The sequence below is a fragment of the Dendropsophus ebraccatus genome, chromosome 7 (assembly GCF_027789765.1).
Source record: "Dendropsophus ebraccatus isolate aDenEbr1 chromosome 7, aDenEbr1.pat, whole genome shotgun sequence".
NCBI classification, from domain to species: Eukaryota; Metazoa; Chordata; class Amphibia; order Anura; family Hylidae; genus Dendropsophus; species Dendropsophus ebraccatus.
This window is the reverse complement of record NC_091460.1, coordinates 15,981,751-16,001,774: the sequence shown is the minus strand read 5'-3', so window position 1 is coordinate 16,001,774 and position 20,024 is coordinate 15,981,751. Positions and strand designations below refer to the sequence as shown.

Sequence of the window (20,024 nt, the reverse complement as noted above, 5' to 3'; positions counted from 1 at the left end):
TATGAAAAGTATGCTGGTAAGAGAATCCCTCACACGCCTCAGGTGGCATTACTGTCCTTGTTACCGGGTTCCATTTCTCGGGTTAAAAAGGGTATTCTGCGACATCTTATCGCAGCTGTCCGCGCAATCATCCCCCGTCATTGGAAGAGCCCAAATGTCCCCACATTAACTGAATGGATTGCGGAGGTAAGGGAAACGGGCAGGATGGAGGAACTCATTGCTGAGGAACATGGCCGGTCCGCTAAATGCACTGCAACATGGTTTCCATGGAATCAGTTTATGGATACGCCTGAGTTTGCGGCTTTGACCACTGCTAACGGTTGATATCCGAAGGTGCCCAAAGTTATGGTGTTGCCGGCGTCTGGATGTGACCGAACCCCTGTCCTGAGATGCAGGTATCATGTACCGATCTGGGGAGAGATGAGGATCTATATGTTGTTCCCCCCCACCCTGTGCCCCTGTCTCGTCTTGCCCCCCCTGCGTGTTTTCCCTTTTTGTCCTTCCTTACTATCCCCCCTCCTTATCCTTTCCTTTGTCCTGACTTGACTTTTCCCTCCTTTTTCTTTCTTTCAATCCTTTCTTTATGTTGGTATTGCCGCTGTGGCCTTACGTCAGTAGTTGCGCTTTCTAGGTTGTGGAGCGATTATTATGGAATTATATGTTCACCTTAAGTGGTAATTGGTGGAATTTGCGACCTCTAGGGGTCTTAAAATGGAAAAAAACTCTCTCACTGCTGCTGTATATCCTTTATTCACGTTGTGTATGTACTTATGTACTGTTTGTGTTTCGTGTGAGAGATTAATAAAAACAGATTTTCCATAAAAAGCTTTCTGGATGTGCTTTTGCAGAGTTTGTGGGGTGCAGTTTCTTAAATGGGGTGCTTTGTGGGACTTCCTAACATACAGTCCCCTCAAATACACTTGGGTAAGGCTATGTTAACACTGCGTATGATTCTGGCCGTAGTGCGAACCGCGAATATACACAAGTAGTTTTGAGGTTGATGCGTTCGCTTGAAAGTATACGATATACGGCCGCACAATGCAGACTACGTATGAGCTTACGGCCGGATCGTATACGCGCCGTGAAAAATGAACAAGACCATTGTTTGAGGACGGAAATGTTGAAACTCACGGCCGTGGATTCCAATGCGGTCCCGTACGGAGTACTTATTTCAGCCAAATTGAACTTGATTTTTCGATCCAAAAGGTTCTGTGTGGTTTACGGGGCTGGGCGAAGATTTCCAAGTAAATGACCTGCCTCAGATCGCTTCGAAACAAGCTAGGGAAGCATAACTGTACTACGGGCGTATGTTCGCGGCTCGTACGCAACCGGGCGCATGTCTATTTTTCCCACGCCCGTAGTTTCAGCTGTACATGTACGGCGGCGTACGAAATGCGGCAGGACTCGTACACAGTGTGAACATAGCCTAAACCTGAACCGATCCCTAAAAATATCTGATTTTGACATTTTACTGAAAATTTGGAAAATTGGTGCTAATGTTTTACGCTTTCTATTGTCTAAAATAAATGAAAGATAGTTCAATAAATGCTGCTAACATAAAGTAGACATGTTGCTAATGCTATTTAATATATAATTATTTGCCATAACCATTTTCTGTATAAGCAGAAAAGTTTCAAAGTTGGAAAAATGCATTTTTTCACAATTTTTCACATTATTTATTTATTTTTTTTTCCATAAAAAGATTCGTTATAGGTATCGACTCCAATTTACCAGAAATGTAAAGTACAATATGTCACGAGAAAACAGTCTCAGAATCAGCCAGATAGGTAAAAACACTCCTAAGTTATTAATGAATAAAGTGACGAAGGTCATATTCATAAAATGTGTCTCTGCCCTTAAAAGGGGTAGTCCGGCGCTAAACATTTATTCACTAAATAACGCACCTTACAAAGTTCTACAACATAACAGTTATATAACTTTGTAATGTACTGTACGTCATTTAGTGAATAAATGTTTTGCGCCGGACTACCCCTTTAAGGCCATTTCAGGCTCTGTCCTTAAGGGGTTAAACAGTTGATTCGGCATCTTGGATGGTCGGACACCGAATAAACAAGCTTGGGGTGTCAGTGGATAGTTGTGCCCTATCACGTCCGTTATCACCCTAACCACACCCTCTAAAGCACAGCGGGGAAACATCTGGATAGATGGCGTGAAGCCTAGCAGGTACATAGTAGGCTCTGTGCAGGACTTTAAGAGCAGTCTTTGTCAAGGAAACATGCCAGCTACCCTTGCTGAGAATTTCGCTGCTCATTTTCCACTGAATAGGAGACAAAGATAAATGAAGATCAGCTTCCCACTGTGCCATATAGGGCAATTTCTCATCCATCGGTAGGTGGTTGAGCATAGTGTATAAAAGGGACAACATACCTGTCCTAGAAGGAGTGTAGAGTGCATGCCGTTCAAAGTCAGTCGGAGAAATCTCTTTAGACCTGGGGATCAGTGTTGTAAGATATGAGAAGACCTGGTTATCCCTGAACAGTTCACGATATTGTCATTATAGTGAGGGTCCAACAGGATGGCCACCCAGAAGTCATGGTGAGAGCACTGGTGAGAATTCTGGCAATTTAGCAGTCATTTCTCAAGCAGTACAGCATGTAATTGTTCATATGAATGAGTCTGCCCAGAGGCATGGACAGACTGTCCTTGTTGCGAGGTGTTTCCTCTGCATTCCCCACAGCCATGCTCCAGTGCCATCTGTAAGCTGTTCATGGTGCTAACCTGCTGTGAGGAAAAATCCTCATGCTTCTCCAAAACTGTCCCCTAGATGGACCATGGTGGGGATGAGTGTACATGCCGTGGCCTGGGTTGCTGGGACCGGTATTGAACCAGTTGGTGGGCTCTGGTGTTTTGGGGGCTATTTGTTACAGTGGGTAACACCCAACCCCGGATGCCCGGCAAGAAGACCTTGGTTAGTAGGTGCAATTGCGGCGGCAGAGATGAGTCCCACTTTAAACAATGCTTAACTTTATTTAGAAAATATGTTCAATGCAATAACAGTAACAATGTTAAAATACTTAGGACTTATTCACACGTCCCATGAAACTGTCCGTAATTGCGGATCAGTAACCCCAAACAATTTTAAGGACCATTGAAGTGAATGTGTCCATTCACATAATCCATGCCACGACCCGCACTGCAAAAAAATAGGACATGTCATAGTACGGATCACGGCACGGATCATCCCCCCGCCGCCCAGCCGCAGAAATGACAGGAGAGCACACTACTACTACTCACCTACTCCTCGCGCTGACCGGCTTCATGTTCACCATAGTTCAATTATTTATTTATTTTTATTTGTTTTATTGATCAATGAAAAGAGAACAATAAATGCAATACATCAAATTAGAGGACATTGCAGCGGATTACTCATCCGCCAACAGTCATACATTATACATTCAAATGAGTGTTGGTATTACATTCAAAACCTTAACTCTTAACTGAACATAAGAAGGGTGCCTTTACACCTACCGGATCCGTAGCGGATCTCACTTCTGCAGATTCGCAGCGAGATCAGCTGCGGATCCAGTACCATTGATGCCTATGTTAGCACATACCCGCAGCGGGATTAACATCCCGGTGTGACTATGTGCTTTAACCCCCTGGCGCCCACAGCCCTGCCGCTTGCATTAGCCCCAACACCGGCATCCTCTATCCCCGCCTCTATCATCACCGCCGCCCGCATCCTTTATCCCGCCCCCCCATCAGCCCGGCCGCCGGCATCCTCCATCACGGCCCCCCATCAGCACCGCCGCCCGCATCCTCCATCACGGCCCCCCATCATCCCCGCCACCCGCATCCTCCATCCCGGCCCCCCTTCATCCCCGCCGCCCGCATCCTCCATCCCCGCCCCCTATCAGCACCGCTGCCCGCATCCTGCAGCCCGTCGCCGAAAGCATACATTACCTGTTGCGCGGCTGCAGTGAGGCTCCTGGTCTCGCTCAGCCGATCAGTGTTGCCGTGCGCTGTTCGGCTGAGCAGGACCGGAGTCGAGGGCCTCACTGAAGCCGCGCCGCCGAGCAAGTAATGTATATGCTCTCGGGCTGCAGGATGCGGGCGGTAGGGATGGAGGATGCGGGCAGCGGGGATGATGGGGGGCCGGGATGGAGGATGCAAGCGGCGGGGATGATGGAGGGCCGGGATGGAAGATGCGGGCGGCGGGGATGATGGAGGCGGGGATAGAGGATGCCGGTGGCGGAGCTAATGCGAGCGGCGGGGCTGTGGGCGCCAGGGGGTTAAAGCACATAGTCACAGCGGGATGTCAATCCCGTTGCGGGTATGTACTAACATAGGTATAAATGGTACTGGATCTGCAGCTGATCTCGCTGCGAATCCGCAGAAGTGAGATCCGCTACGGATCCGGTAGGTGTGAAGGCACCCTAAAAGTGGATGGGGAATAAGCTGCTAGCAGGCTGGAACACCATGCCCCCCAGACCTTATAAAATTTATTTGGATGTCCCTTTTTACTGAAGACTATTTCCTCTAATGGAATTGTGGAGTTCACCATTTTTTTCCATTTAGACAGAGTGGGTGGTCGCGGATCCATCCACCGAAATGCAATAACTTTACGGGTTAAAAATAGGGCTTCCCTGAGGAAAATACGCTTGTGATGCTTCCATTTATCTTCCGATCACTCCAAACAGACAAATCAGTGGGTGTAGTAGTATCCGTCTCCCAAGCACCTCTTCCAGCATGTCTATGACTGCTCGCCAATAATCATAAATAAACAGGCATTGCCGAATTAAGTGCCAAAAGTCAGCTCAGGGAGAGTAGCACCTGTGACATTCATCGGTCGTCATCCTACCCATATGTGCTAACCTGATTGGAGTTAGATAGCTACTATGTATAATATAAAGCTGTATCATCTTGTTGGATGCTGGTAAAACATGGGTGTGAGATTCCAAAAGCTCCTGCCAGTCTTCGTCTGTCATAGAGGGAATACAGCGTTTCCAGTATTGCTCTTTAGGTAGGGGTGTGTTAGTCATTTTAAGAGTGATTAGGCGCGTATGCAACAATGATATTAAACCCTTTGGGCCCTGGGAGCGCAGGACTCCGATCAGCGGATATGTAGATATTGGTCATCTAGGGGATGGGAATGGGTCGTTCAGGGCGTAACGTATTTGAAAGTATCTAAATTGTGAGTGTCTAGGCAGGTGGTAGTCAGTCTGCAGAGCATAGAATGTTTTGAGTGTTTCAGAGTCATATAGGTCATGTAGTGCAAGAATCACTGGTGATATGGAAGAAGTTGGGGTTGTCCCACAGTGGCAGGTCGTCCATAATGTCATTGTACCTGTGTAGTTTTTTTGCAGCTCTTGAATTATGCCTGTCCAATTTATGTATGGGAAGGAGAGGTCTTGTCGTGTCTACATGGTCGCCCAGTAGAAGTTGTATATTGGTAATTCCCAGGTAGTGGGCAGTATCACCAAGAGTACCCAGGGGCGAATCATTCTCAGCTGTCCAGCCAGATAATAAAGGTGTATACCCTTGATCAGTCTTGGGCCGTTGCAGAGCGGTCAATTTTAATTTTGACCTAGTATTACCCCACATGAAGGAAGGCATTAAAGAGGTTAAAATCTTTAAAAAGGAGAGCGGGACAGGGACTGAGGCATGTTGTAAAATATAGAGGCATTTGGGCAGAATAACCATTTTAATTAAATTAATACTGCCCAGAATCGTTAGAGGGAGGGAACTCTATACCTTAAAGCATAACTGTCATTTCAGGGTCATTTTTCTGAAAACATTAAATATCAACAGTACAAGCGATTTTAAGAAACTCTGTAATAGGTTTTATGCACTAAAAGAGTTTCCTTCTGTACTGAAAAAACAATCTCCCAGCCTCCCCCCCTCACATCAAATGAAGCAGGATTTCTGTCTCCATTATGTGGCTATGGAGAGGGGAGGGGCTGTTAGGAGTGCCTGAGCACGGAGGATTTCTGCAAAGCACAACACCCTGCAATCTTCTCTCAGTAAGTTCATAGATAAGCACTGACCTTTCTGACACCTGAATTTAGCGTTTTAGGTGCCCAGAGAGTCTACAAACAGCTGACCTTCATGTCACCTCTTCCTGCTCCCCCATCTCCCTCGGCCCCTCCCCCCTTCATAGGCTTACAATGGAGAGAGCAGAACCCGTCTTCACTGGCTTCTCTGTAATGAAGACGTGTTTGCCTGATAATGCACAGATAAGAAGTCAGGGGGGGAGGCTGGGAGATTGCTTCTTGAGTACAGAAGGAGGCTTTTTTGGCTGATGAAACCTATTACAGGGTTTCATAAAATCGCTTATACTACTGATTTCTGCAATTAAAAAAAAACATGACAGTTACGCTTTAAATTTGTCCCTGACCAGTGGAATGAGGGTCATTATATTCCCGGCTAGCTCTAGCCTTGTGTCTCTATATATTTGCACCCCTGATATTGGGAGACCACTCTAAGGCCACAGAAAATCTGAGGCCATTGTTTGGCTAATAAGGGGCAAAAGACGGATTTTGACCAGTTTATTTGGAGGCCCGAAAAGTTACTAAACGTGTCTATGACATCAATCAAGCATGGAAGCATAACTTCGGGGCTGGACATGAAAAGGACCATGTCATCGGCGTATAAGCCGATGCAATCCTCATCAGGTCCAAAGGGCATACCAACTATATGAGGGTCCACTCTGATGGTGATAGCAAGTGCCTCCATCGCCACCGCAAAAAGTAGCGGCGACAGAGAACACCCCTGTCCGGTGCCTTGTCCAAGCTCGAATGGGGGAGAACAAAGGCCATTCACCATTACCTGAGCTCTGGGAGAGCTATACAGTATAGATACCCATTTTATAAAGTTATCCCCAAACCCAAATCGTCTCAAGACCTCTAACAAAAAGGTCCACTCTACGGAGTCGAAGGCCTTGGTCGCGTCAAGCGAGGTCAAGGCCAAGTCCCCTCCCAGCACCACCCCAGTCTGCACCGCCGCCTGAACACACCTGATGCTGTCAGAGGTAGATCTAATAGGCATAAAGCCAGATTGATCTCTATGGATGATGGAAAGAATAACAGAATTTAGTCGGGTGGCTAGGTTTTTAGTTAATACTTTATAGTCTGCATTTAATAATGATATAGGCCGGTAGGAGCCACAGTCTTCCGGGACCTTGTCCAGCTTGAGGATAACCACAATGGTGGCATCATACATGGTGTCTGGGAGTATACCAATTTGGAAGGTGTCTGACAACATGGCGTGCAAGGGATCGAGCAGCTCCTCTGAGTATCTAGCCAGGACCTCGAATGGCAGCCCATCGGGGCCCGATGCCTTCCCTCGTGGCATATCGAAAATTGCAGTTAGAATTTCAGCCTTGGTGATGTCTTTCTTGAGAAGTTGGGCATTTTCCTGTGGTATCGTCGGGAAAATAATGGTGTCTAAATAATGCGTCAGGTCACTGTCTGTATAGTCAACCTGTGTAGTATAAAGAGAACTATAAAACTGGGAGAATCTATCTGCTATTAGGTTAGAGTCCACAAGAATGTCCCCTGCTTCTGATCTGACCTTTAGTATAGCTTGGGATGCAGTGTTTTGATGAATCAGGTGGGCCAACAGTTTGCTAGATTGATTTCCATGTTCAAAGAAATGTTGTTGAGTATAAAATAATTTCCTGTTCATTTTAAAGTTAAGATGGTACATATATTCTCGGCCCTTACTGAGCCACGGCAATCTATTGGCTTCAGTGGGGTCGGCCGTATAAGCCTGTTCCAGAGTGGCACATTGGGCTGCTAGTTCTATCTCTCTGCGTGACGTGTCTCTTTTAATGAAGAAAATAGTTGACCGAAGGTAGGCTTTAAGGGTGTCCCAGCGAACCAGACCATCAGTGTACCCCTGATGTAATCTACCCATCAATCCATCCCAACTCAGTAATCAGGTGGGCTAGAGGTGATTCTGTTGAGTCGGAGATGGGTCTACTCGTCGCCGCCCTGTTGGGGTTTAACCTATCCATCTCTACATTCGGGACCATATTATAATTAGGGATGGTCCGAACCTGCCGAGGTTCGGGTTCGTATGAACCAGAACGCTCGGCATCAGACTCCTGCTGTCTGCCTGCTCCGTGCAGCGGGTGGATACAGCGGGAGGGCCGCCTGGAAAACTGGGATACAGCCTATGGTTATGGCTGTATCCCAGTTTTCCAGGTGGTCCTCCCACTGTATCCATCCTCTCCACAGAGCGGGCAGACAGCGGGAATCATTTCCGAGAGTTCGGGTTCGTACGAACCCGAACCGAAGCAGGTTCGGACCATCCCTAATTATAATATCCAAAACAAAGACATTCAGCCAGGGGATAAGTAGCTGCAAAAGCTACCTCTAGCATGGCAGGGGGAGGGTTATGCGAACCAAGCAATACATAAGCATCATTATTAATGTAGGCATGAATAAAAACGTATCTGCCCTGTGGGTCTATTTGGGTAGTAATCGATTTCAATAAGCCATTAATGAAGATAATGATGTAATATGTCAGCAGCAATCCCATACTATATATTGTGAGGCAACAAGTCTGGAGCAAGGGAAAATGCAGGCAGAGTACCCGGTAGCGTCCATGAAAGGCAGGAACTAGAGAAACATAGCTTTGGCAATGGTGAAATATTAGTAGAACTATTAACTCGGACTGGTCCTCAGAATACAAACAAGGGTAGTGTGTTGGTAATCAAGTGGCTCTGTCAGTGGGGTAGAGCTCACCATTTTCAGGGAGTAGTGAGTACTTCTAAAGAACCGAGGAGCAATAAGTAGGTAAAACTATATGGAAAGTAAACGAACTATGGTACGGGGTGTAAGCCTCAAACCTTGGGAGCCAACCCGAGCGACACCAAGTCCAGTTTGTCAGCGGGATGGTGTTCTGCGACGTTGCCTCCGGACCCAGTCATTTGCCTCCTCAGGGGTTGTAAAGAAAATTGCCCGGTCTCCATCCACTACTCGCAGGTGGGCTGGGTACGCCATAGAATATGCGAGACCTAACTCGCGCAGTCTGGATTTAACAGCCATGAAGGAATACAGAGAACTTTGCATTGCAACTTTGCAGGGACCTGGTGTGCCCGTTTAACTGTAAATGCTATGGAGAAGTCCGCTCCAGCTAACGTCTCCTTGAGCCATTTTTCAATTAAAGCTAGTGGAATTTTGGCCCTCCGCCCTCTCAGGGAGGCCAATAATCTGAAGATTGTTCCTGTGGAGTCTATTTTTTAGATCATCTGTCTTTTGCTTACTCATAGCCAGTTGCGATTCACATCATCTTCCAGCGCACCTATGCGGCCCCTTCGCTTGCACTATTCTGCCCCTCAGGTTCTGCATGTCCTCTCTGAGCAACCCCACATCAATCTTAACTTCTTTAAACTTGCCTGTGAGGGCTGTTTTGCAGGAGGTGATTGCCAAAAGCAGCTGGTCAGTTACCTGGCGTAGTGTGGGTTCCGGCTCGCCTGCTGCTTCAGAGGGATCTGTGGAGTGCTGCGCTGATGCTGTGTCCTTATGCTTCCACTCGTGTGATGGCGCAGCGGCGCCATCTTGGGAGTTGTCTTTGGCAAAGTCTCTGAGCTTTTCCACTGCTGGTCGCTCCTTGCTGCGGGCTGAATCCTGTTTACCGGTCTTCCCCATGATGTGTAGGGTGAGTGGGGTTCTTTTGAAGTCAGGGTAAGCCTCAGGATGTATGATGTAAGAGAGCTCGTAGCGGAGCTGTGCTCACATGCGGCTGCTCAGTACAAGTGCTAAGCCACGCCCCCCCACATCATAGTTCAGTGATCACTGTGTCTTGTTGGTTAATTTGCCAGAGGGGAGGATGCCTGGTGCACCTGAAAACCCTCAGAAAGTGATATAAACACCACAGAATTTTAACTGGGAGCATGCATGGACGCATGCTCCTTATGCAATAGGGTCTATGTCCTATTAGAATGTTTCTCATAATATATATTCATGAGCAAAACTTGTAAAATTCATATCAAAATTCAATTCTACATTTTTTAAAGATTTTTTTTAAAGCTGGGTACATTTTTTTCCGACTCCAACTCAGACTCCAGCCAAAACTAGCTCCGACTCCGACTCCACGACTCCAACTTCACAGCCCTGGTATAAGCCCGGGCATGTTTTCCTGGATCTGGCACTCCATGATCTCTCCTGGCAGTAGGCAATATTCTCCAAACCGTTCTTCTATCAAGTCTTGAGTCTTAAGGTCACCTTGACAAAGTTCAGCTAACTCCTCCTTGACGCAGTCAGCAGGAAGAGCAGACAAACAACTTCACTACATGTTCTGGAATGCAACAACGCTTAGGCAGGGGGGAATGGGTAGGGACGGCCATATAAAATTAGAGCATGTTGTTGCCACATGCACACCCTGGTGGCCAGAGGTGTCATTGCAGCAGAGACAAGAAGGAGGAAGAAGATGGTCGAAGGCACGAGAGCGAGCAGCCCCAGTATCAGCACAGAGTACAGCAGAGGAGCACACATGAGCGGGACCCAGACAGTGCTGCTGAGGTTAAATAATGGATCAACACCAGGTGGTGCACAGTGGAATCACAAATTTAATTTTAGAGCTCTTTTTTATGTTCATAAAGATGTAAAAAAGAGCCTCATTTAAGAGTCTTAAAACACAGGACTAGCCAGATATCCCTCAGTGATTTGTTTCCCGTATGACTCTACTAAGCATTGCTCCCACCTAGCCAGAATCCTCCTCCACAATAATGAGGAGCAACACACCGAAACAGCCGTATGTGGATGGATACCTGACCTTGGTTTTTCCCTTGTCATTACATTGACTTATAGGGCCACTCAATAAGATGGTTTTGGTGGTTGTTTTCCCACAGGAGCGATCCCGTGGCTTGGTCCTTCCTGAAGTGATATCTGGCTAGTCTTATGTTCTGAGACTCTTAAATGAGGCTCCACAGGCTTTTTTTTTTGCATATTTATATTTCCCTGGGAGCAATGCACCTAGGATTTCACTGCATTGAGCGCTTTAACCAGCAGCTGACAGTCTCATCTTTGGCTAGTCTCCCTGAGATCAGTGATCTGTTTCCCGTATGTTCATAAAGATGTGTCACCATTTTATTTGAAAAGTACATCAGGGTCCCACTGATCAGGAAAATGATCGGGAAGAAGTCTATGGGGCTGTCTGTGCAGAGATGCTTGACAGTAGGAAAGTGAAATATGCTACTGTACTACTTCCCTCTTATTCTTCTGATCAGTAGGAATCTCGGCATTGAGATCCTCATCAATCCCAACTTTTAATATGTCTAAATGTTTTTATTCTGACAGGTACTCTGTATTAAAGATGAGCGATTCCTAAAATACTCAAATGCTCAAGTCAATTTTCTGATGCTCAAGTGCTCAATTTGAGTAACAAACCCATTAAAGTCAACAGGAAACTCAAGCATTTCCCCAGAGGGGAGGATGCCTGGTGCACCTGAAAACCCTCAGAAAGTGATATAAAGACCACAGAATTTAAACTGGGAGCATGCATAGATGCATTAAAACTACCAGCACCCTAGGGTGGGCGATTAATCAAATTAATTCGATTAACTCGCCCAGAATGTTAGAATTGATTGATTTTTTGCGAAAATCACTCCTGCCACATGCACTCCTGCCTCAGTCAGCCCCAGCTATCCCCCAGTCCCCCCAGCTGCCCCAGCCCCCCTTTGTTTCCCCCAGTCCCCCCCAGCAGCCCCAGCCCCCCTTTGTTTCCCCCAGTCCCCCCCAGCAGCCCCAGTCCCCCCCAGCTGCCCCAGTCCCCGTTTCCCCCAGTCACCCCCAGCTGCCCCAGTCACCCCCAGCTGCCCCAGTCACCCCCAGCTGCCCCAGTCCCCCTCTGTTTCCCCCAGTAAGCCCCAGCTATCCCACAGCCCCCCAGTCACCTCCAGCTGCCCCAGTCACCAGCAGCTGCCCCAGTCACCAGCAGCTGCCCCAGTCCCTGTTTCCCCCAGTCACCCCCAGCTGCCCCAGTCACCCCAGCTATCCCCCAGCTTCCCCCAGTCACCCCCAGCTATCCCAGTCACCCCCAGCTATCCCCCAGTCATGCCCAGCTGCCCCAGTCCCCCTCAGTTTCCCCCAGCTGCCCCTTTCCCCCAGCTGCCCCAGTTTCCCTCAGTCGCCCCAGTCACCCTCAGTCACCCCCAGCTACCTCAGTTTCCCCAGTCACCCCCACCTGCCCCAATCATCCCTTATATATACCTGTACTACTACACCTCTCATCTTTTACCTGTACTACTACACCCCTCATCTTTACCTGTACTACTACACCCCCTATACACTATACCTCCACTACTACACCCTACCTAGATGGAGGCACATAGAAGATCTCCTATACTATATTGGGCACAGAGGGGGCTTGTCTACTACATGGGGGCACAGGGGGAGCTCTGATACATTGGGAAGCAATAGAGTTGTTGTCTCAAATGTCATTAAAATAGTATCTGACGTTACAGGGAGAAAAATGTTCTCTTTATTTAGACGATTCGAGAATCGTACAAAATTAAACAAAAAAAAACGAGATTTTACTTTTTGGCCATATCGCCCAGCCCTAGAGCACCCTGAAGAGTTACTCCATCGAAAATCTTTTTTTCTTCAATCCAACCGGTTTCAGAAAGTTATATAGATTTGTAATTTACTTCTATTTAAAAATCACAAGTCTTCCCATACTTATCAGCTGCTGTATGTCTTGCAGGAAGTGGTGTTTTCCTTCAATTCTGACACAGTGCTCTCTGCTGCCACCTCTGTCCATGTCAGGCACTGTCCAGAGCAGTAGAGGTTTTCTAAAGGGAATTTGCTACTGCTCTGGACAGTTCTTGTCCCGGACAGAGGTGGTAGCGGAGAGCACTGTGTCAGACTGGAAAGAATCCACCACTCCCTGCAGGACATACAGCAGCTCATAAGTTTGGGAAGACTTGAGAATTATAAAAAAAAAAAAAGTAAATATTTTTCCCACCTTATTACAAGTAGTATACAATAGTGTATACTGAGTCACCACCACTAGACTGTTGCACTCTGACACTTTTTTTTAAAATAAAAATCATTATAATTAATCATTATAGTTAATCATTTATATTTCTAGATACCAAAAGGACAATGCAGTGACCCCTGTCCGCCAGGAACCAGAAAGATTCTCCAGGAACAACAACACATCTGCTGCTATGACTGTCTCCAATGCTCAGAAGGAGAATTCACAAATATGACAAGTAACTTTATATTCAGCTTTATTATTAGATCATTGATTTCAAGGGTCCTCTTGTTATCCAGGTGCGACCCGATCCGGCGCAGGCGCAGTGACGCATTAGGCTAGAAGGAGAGGGCCCACCATGTCACTGCACCTGCACCGGATCGCTAGGGTAATGAAGTGTGAATGTAGTGCTCTGTGAAGCACGGAGCACTACAGATGCACATTCGTAGTGCGGGCCCCGGCCGCGGGTCCGTGGTTGCGGGCTGCACTACGGGTGTTTGAATAAAGCCTAAACGTCAAAAGTATTACCAAGGGATCTCAGTTAGCCTACTCTCAAGCTAACTTATATTGCACCGTGATAACAAAAGAGACTGATTGTACTGTGCACTGTGTCTTTGGTGTGGGGAGCAGCTGGCCTCCAAGGACCAGACAGAGTCGGTGTAAGGCACTGGGTAACAAGCTGAGTATACATGGTCCACAGGCTGAGTTGTCAGTGAGAGAGTCAGTGCAGTACCAGGGGGTAAGCGGCTTCAAGACAGGTCAGACAATGCAAGTGGCAACGGGAAAGGCAGGCGTTAAAGGAAGAGGTTCAGGCAGGAAGTGTAACCCAGAGAACAGACACAGGTCAGGATATGCAGGAATTCAGCAGGAAGAGGAGACGCGCATCTTTAGGGTAGCTTCACACGTACCGACTCGCAGCGTTAATAACGCTCCGAGTCGGCTAGGTCCTGGCAGATCACTTTCACTACATACACGCAGCGGTCTGAATGACTGCTGCATGTATGTAATTCTGCCGGCCGCTTAACCCCTTCAGCTCCCACCCGGCTCCCGCTCTGTATACATTACCTGTCCTCGCTGCATGGGGTCCCGGTGTACTGCTCTCCCGCCCGTCAATCAGTGTGTTGCCCTACTGCAGCCACTGATTGGCCGGGCAGGAGAGCAGTACACCGGGACCCCGTGCAGCGAGTACAGGTAATGTATACAGAATGGGAGCAGGAGCCGGGCGGCAGCAGAGGGGGTTAAGCGTCCGGCAGAATTACATACACGCAGCGGTCTTTCAGACCGCTGCATGTATGTGGTGAAAGTGATCTGCAAGGACCTAGCCGACTTGCAGCGTTATTAACCCTGTGAGTCGGTACGTGTGAAGCTACCCTTACTATGTGTGCTGGAATGCAACAATGCTCAGTCAGGCAGGGGCAGGTGGAGCTAGTTTAATTCATGCAGATGTCTCTGGATCGGTGGACGGCAGTAGCAGGTGGAGACAAGCTGCCTCTATAAATCCAGAGCAGCTGTCCACATCAACACCCTAGTGGCCAGAGATGCCACTGCAGCAGAAGGAAGAAGATGCAGGAAGACACAGGGAGTCCCAGGATGAGCATGGAGCACAGCAGAGGAGTGGACAGGATGTTGCTACCGCCGGTGTATCCCATTCGGTGGCGCTGCATCTTGAGAGCATTTAGTAGATATAGGTAAATGGACCCCTGAACTGTTTGGCAAATGCTGCATAGATACAAGGGTGACTGACAGGTAGAGATATGACTTGTAGACATAGAGAGGGTGTGCTGCTATGTAAGTTCAGTAGTCATATGGTAGAAGCATTATTAAGCAAACAGTAACAAGACCAACACTATATATACACCAACAAATGTACGTACTATACAGTATATACAGCTGCGTAACTGGTATTCTAAAATATCTGTAGATGTTAGTTATGTATCGGAGCAGTATACAGAAGCTTCACTCACCCATCCTCTAGTGTCCTGATATATAGGTCTATCCTGGTAAAATGGGAATGTCTAGAAGCCATGCCGGGCCTCAGCAAGAGATGTGAGTTTCCTCATAGTATGAGAAGCATTATTCTAGACTCACCTCCAACTAAGACTTCTGTAACTGGGTTATCCCACAAAATGAAGTACTGGAATGATTCATATGGAAACAGTCACAGTCACCATCACCTTCATACCTTACTCTTTTCACTCTCTGTAGCTCTGGTCTCCTCACGGTCTGTGGGCGGGTCACAGTGTGATCATGTGACCAGGAAGCTGCAGTATTTCCCAGCAGTGCATTGCACTCTGGCCCTTGGTAACTCCCTAGTTACCACAGCTCTGTTATACTGTATACTGTACCAGTGTAGAAAGTAATCCCTAATACACAGCTCCAGAGATCTCACTAGATCTCATAGAGCTGCCAGATCTAATCTCCCTGAGTTTTCTTCTTTTTTGTCCCCAACATTTTATCCTTTTTATTTATTTTTTGTTTTTTATACTCCCTTCATAATGGTAGATACATTTCAATGTAGAATTATCGTCTCTATCTTTACCTGTACAGGTTTATGGAAGTGCATAAAAGAAGTATATGATATACAATTGTAGAAAAGACGTGGCCAGTAGAGATAAGCAAACCTCGAGCATGCTGGAGTCCATCCGAACCCGAACTTTCGGCATTTGATTAGCGGTGGCTGCTGAAGTTGGATAAAGCTCTAAGGTTGTCTGGAAAACATGGATACAGCCAATGACTATATCCATGTTTTCCACATAGCCTTAGGGCTTTATCCAACTTCAGCAGCCACCGCTAATCAAATGCCGAAAGTTCGGGTTCGGATGGACTCCAGCATGCTCCAGGTTCGCTCATCTCTAGTGGCCAGTAATGGGACTTGAAGGTCCACTGGAAGGTGTACTCAGAAATCAACAGAACTAGGAACAGCAGGGGGCACCTGATATCAATTGGTACCGGACAATACTCACCGCTGATGGCGACGTCCTGGTCCCTCACCTGCTTGCCTCCACACTGGTCCTAAGGCTACTGATCTCCACCTGTGTCCATATGTCTCTGCTTCCTTCTATTGCTTGTTGCAATGACACTAAGGTGTGCACACAACCATGTGCTCTGAATGTATAGGGACAGCCTGTCTCCACCTGATTCTGTCTATCAAATTCCTCTGGTACCTATGTAAAATATCTCCACTTGCACCCCCTTGTATGAGTGTTGTTGGATTCTTACATTACAAGTGAAGGTGTATTTCTGCTATTCTGCTGACTTTCTGTGAATTCTGACTTGTGTCTGTTCTTCTGATCACGCTTACTGTCTGTACCCTGTCTGTACCGTGTGCCTCTCCTGTTGCCGACTTAACTTGTCTGACCTACCTCTGAAGCTGTCTGCCCTGACCCTTCACCCACCTGACCACGATACCCATTTCATCTCTGGTGCTGTGTTGACTCTCTTGCTGATCACAATAACTCGGCCTGTTTCTTGGTACCTTGCATGAACTTTGTATGGTCCTTGAAGACCAGCTGCTGCTCACAATGGGACTGCACTTGTAGAGTGACCTGGTGTAATCTAGAAGGAGCGCAGCTTCTGCATCCTGGAGTGGTATAAGAGTGACGACCTAGGGGGCATTGATACTCCGCTCCCTGGTGTGGCCCAAAGCCAAACCGGTTGAATGGTACAGCGTGTCCACACTCTCTGTCTTTTACACATATAGGGGGGACATGTATGAAAAGGTGTAAATGCCTTTTTTGGGCGCAGATGGGGCAAATTGGCGTAAAAATATTTGCAAATGGTATTTTTGTGAATATTTTTCCACATCTGCCCCATCTGTGCCACCTTCGCCAGTGGGGCAGAGAGGGGGCGTCACGGGGGTTGCGGCAGCATGCAGAGGGGGCGCGGCCTCTGCGTGCGCCACATTTATAATTTTTCCAGTGGTGGATTCAAAATTTTCGCACGGACAGGCTCAGAGCGCTCGGGATTTATGTAAAGGCAATGCGCGTCTACATAAATCTCCTGAGCTCCGAAGCTGTGGAGAGATTAGTAAGCTTGGCGTTAAAAACGCAGGACTTCATAAATGTCCCCCACTGATTTATTAAAATGTAGCACTGCCTTAGTAAATGTATGTTAGTAAAAAGTCGTAAAAATGCAAAAATTGCATATTCACCTGTTTGTGCAACTTTTTTTGGGGGGGCGATAATCCCGGATTACGTGAATACTTTTGAGAGAATACAGGCAGATTTTTTTTAAAAAGTGGCATTTAAAAAATATTCGCCTGTGGAATACTGGTTCATAAATAGAGTTTAGACCAAAGATGGGTCAAAAATCTAATTATTCACCCAAAAATAGGTGCAAAGCCCTTGATAAATTTCCCCCAATATATTTGGTGGGATAATTCCTTTATTGATTTTGTTCAAGCAAGTCGGCAAAATATTTATGTAATTATGTATTATTCTAGTATATCTTCATTTGATTAAAGAAAGAATAAGTTATTTAGCAGTATTGCTCATCTTTTATTAAATTATATGAGAAAAAAAATTTCCTTTTTTTCAATCAAAAGTCATTTTCTAATGATCTATTATACTTTCCCAGACAGTGATAACTGTGAGAGATGTCCTGACCATGAATGGCCCAATGTGGCTAAAAACCAATGTGTTCCGAGGGATTATGAGTTTTTGTCCTATGAGACTGATGTTGTTGCTTTAGTCTTTCCCATCATCTCCATATTACTCTCTCTTATAACTTTATTTATAATTGGAATATTCACAGTATTCCGGAACATTCCCATTGTCAGAGCCAATAACCGGAACCTCAGCTTCGTTCTCCTGAACTCTCTCATGTTCAGCTTACTCTGTGTGTTTTTCTTCATCGGTCGCCCAGTGGATATAACCTGCATGCTGAGACAAGTCTTCTATGGGGTCTTCTTCACAGTAGCCGTGTCTTCTGTCCTGGCCAAGACCATCATAGTCTGCATAGCATTCAAGGCCACCAGACCTGACAGTCCCTGGAGAAAGTGTGTGGGGGTTAAGCTTCCTTATACTGTAGTGTTGGTCTGTTCATCTATTCAGATCCTGAATGCAGTTATCTGGTTGTCACTGTCTCCTCCATATCAGGAGTATAACCTGGATTATCCTGGGAAGATCATCATTCAGTGTAATGAAGGGTCAGTCTTGGCCTTTTACCTCATGTTGGGTTATATGGGGTTTCTGGCAGCGGTGAGCTTTGTTCTAGCTTTCCTGGTGAGGACATTACCTGATATCTACAATGAAGCCAAGTACATCACCTTCAGCATGCTGGTGTTCTGCAGTGTCTGGATCTGTGCCATCCCGGCCTATCTGAGCAGTACAGGGAAACACATGGTCACTGTAGAGATATTCGCCATATTGGCCTCAGGGGGAGGAATACTGTGTTGTATGTTTTTGCCTAAATGTTATAATATCCTGATAAAGTCTGAAATGAAAAGTACAAAGAGAGAAATAAGAAAAAGTCCTCCACAGATACAGTAATTTCTCTGATGTGGTTCTACAGGATGGGAAAATGTTTTAATATGTTTAAAACTGTGAAATATAGTAAAATAAATCTAAATTACCACTGTGCCCTTTCTTTATTCTGTGATTATTCTTGTAGTCCGGGCGTGCAAACAGGGCAATTACCAAGGACTCCCATCACCAAAGGAGCCCCCCGCAGCTGCTATGATGCCAACAAGCTTTTGCACGGTTTACTGCAGTGTTGTGACAGTCCTGCAATGAAACTCTAACCTTTGTCAATGTCGTGTTTCATCACAAGTGGTTCCCTAAGTTCTTATACCACCCAGGTAAAGTAACTCTCACAGGTGTCACACCACGTGCTGGCAGTTGTGTTTTTCCTTTTCAGCCATTAGGTGTCTCACTCCCCCTCTGCACAGCTGCAGTGGATACAAGGTTAAGCTATGTTTTATGTGTTGTTTAACTACATTTTCAAACACTCTGTAAGATTCTTTTCTCTCACTCCCACTTCCTGTCACACCACCCTATATAAGGTAGGAATTTCCTGGCTGGAGTGAGTTCTGGTAGAAGTTGTAGTTCTGTTCTGGTTCAGGGCAGTGGAGTTCAGTTCAGTGAGAAGCTAGAACAGCCAGTATGCAGTGCAGAACCCTAGAGGTGGAGTAACTGGACACTAGGACCACCCTTGTTTACGCCGTGGATTTCTTCAGCCAGGACAGTCACCCCTAATGCAAAGGCAGAGGGACTGATCCCCAATAAGACAAAGATGCTAAGAGCCAAGGCACCTTACTGAGATACGCTCGTCCACTCGGGCATAGTCTTTAGTGGGAACTCAACCTAGAGACAAAGGCCTAGCACTTGTACTACCTCACAAGGCGGTCTCCAATATTGTGTAGGCAGACGTTGGTCAGATATCAAAGCTATATCTAAACGTGATTACGAGAAGTTCTTGAAGATATATTATTTCTTCACACATCCCGGCAGAGTACTGTTACTAATTAGACAAGGGCTCCTGCCCGGCCTCTGCACTACCCTCGCTCACAAGTCTCCATTTCTTCTACTCTTTTTAAGTCTACCTCAAAGTTCTTATCAGAAGTATTGTCAAGTATTTCTGCACTAGCACTTGTAACCAGTATTGTTCCATCCGGTATTTTGTATTGCACTGAAGCTATTTTTCAAGTAAAGTTAAAGCACTGTTTAAGTCATCACTTGCACCGCACCTGCACCCTCATTTGCACCTCACATTAGCTCTAACAAAGGTCTCAGTGACGTTGCAGCATCCGCTTCTTTCACTCCTTCTCTGCTCAGAGACGTAGGATGAGAAAGTGAATCACTCAGGGGGGGGGGGGGTGGGAGACAAGATCCAGCCAAGCCTCCTGTGACATCAGAAAATTATAAAGTGAGTATTATTGGTAATCATATTATATTAAAAAGTCATATCTTGGGGTGATAGTTTAATTTAAAAACAATTTTCTGATAGTGGGGTATCCCTTTAAATGAGCTTACTATGAAAAGCCTCTGGCTTCTGGGGTTAGGAGCACTTGTTACAACAGAAAGGGAGGGCAAGGGATATTCACAGACAAAGTGCAGGTCTCTGACCCCTGTCTCCCACAT

The 20,024-nt window shown here is 46.5% G+C and overlaps 1 protein-coding gene across 1 annotated transcript; it reads left to right on the top strand.

Annotated features, from left to right (window-relative positions):
• Positions 1-10,328: 10,328 nt before the first annotated feature.
• Positions 10,329-18,434, top strand: LOC138796453 (vomeronasal type-2 receptor 26-like). The gene is made up of 3 exons (XM_069976058.1): positions 10,329-10,442; positions 13,060-13,183; positions 17,521-18,434. Exons 1-3 carry the CDS (start codon positions 10,329-10,331, stop codon positions 18,432-18,434), a joined length of 1,152 nt encoding a protein of 383 aa, XP_069832159.1.
• Positions 18,435-20,024: the final 1,590 nt, after the last annotated feature.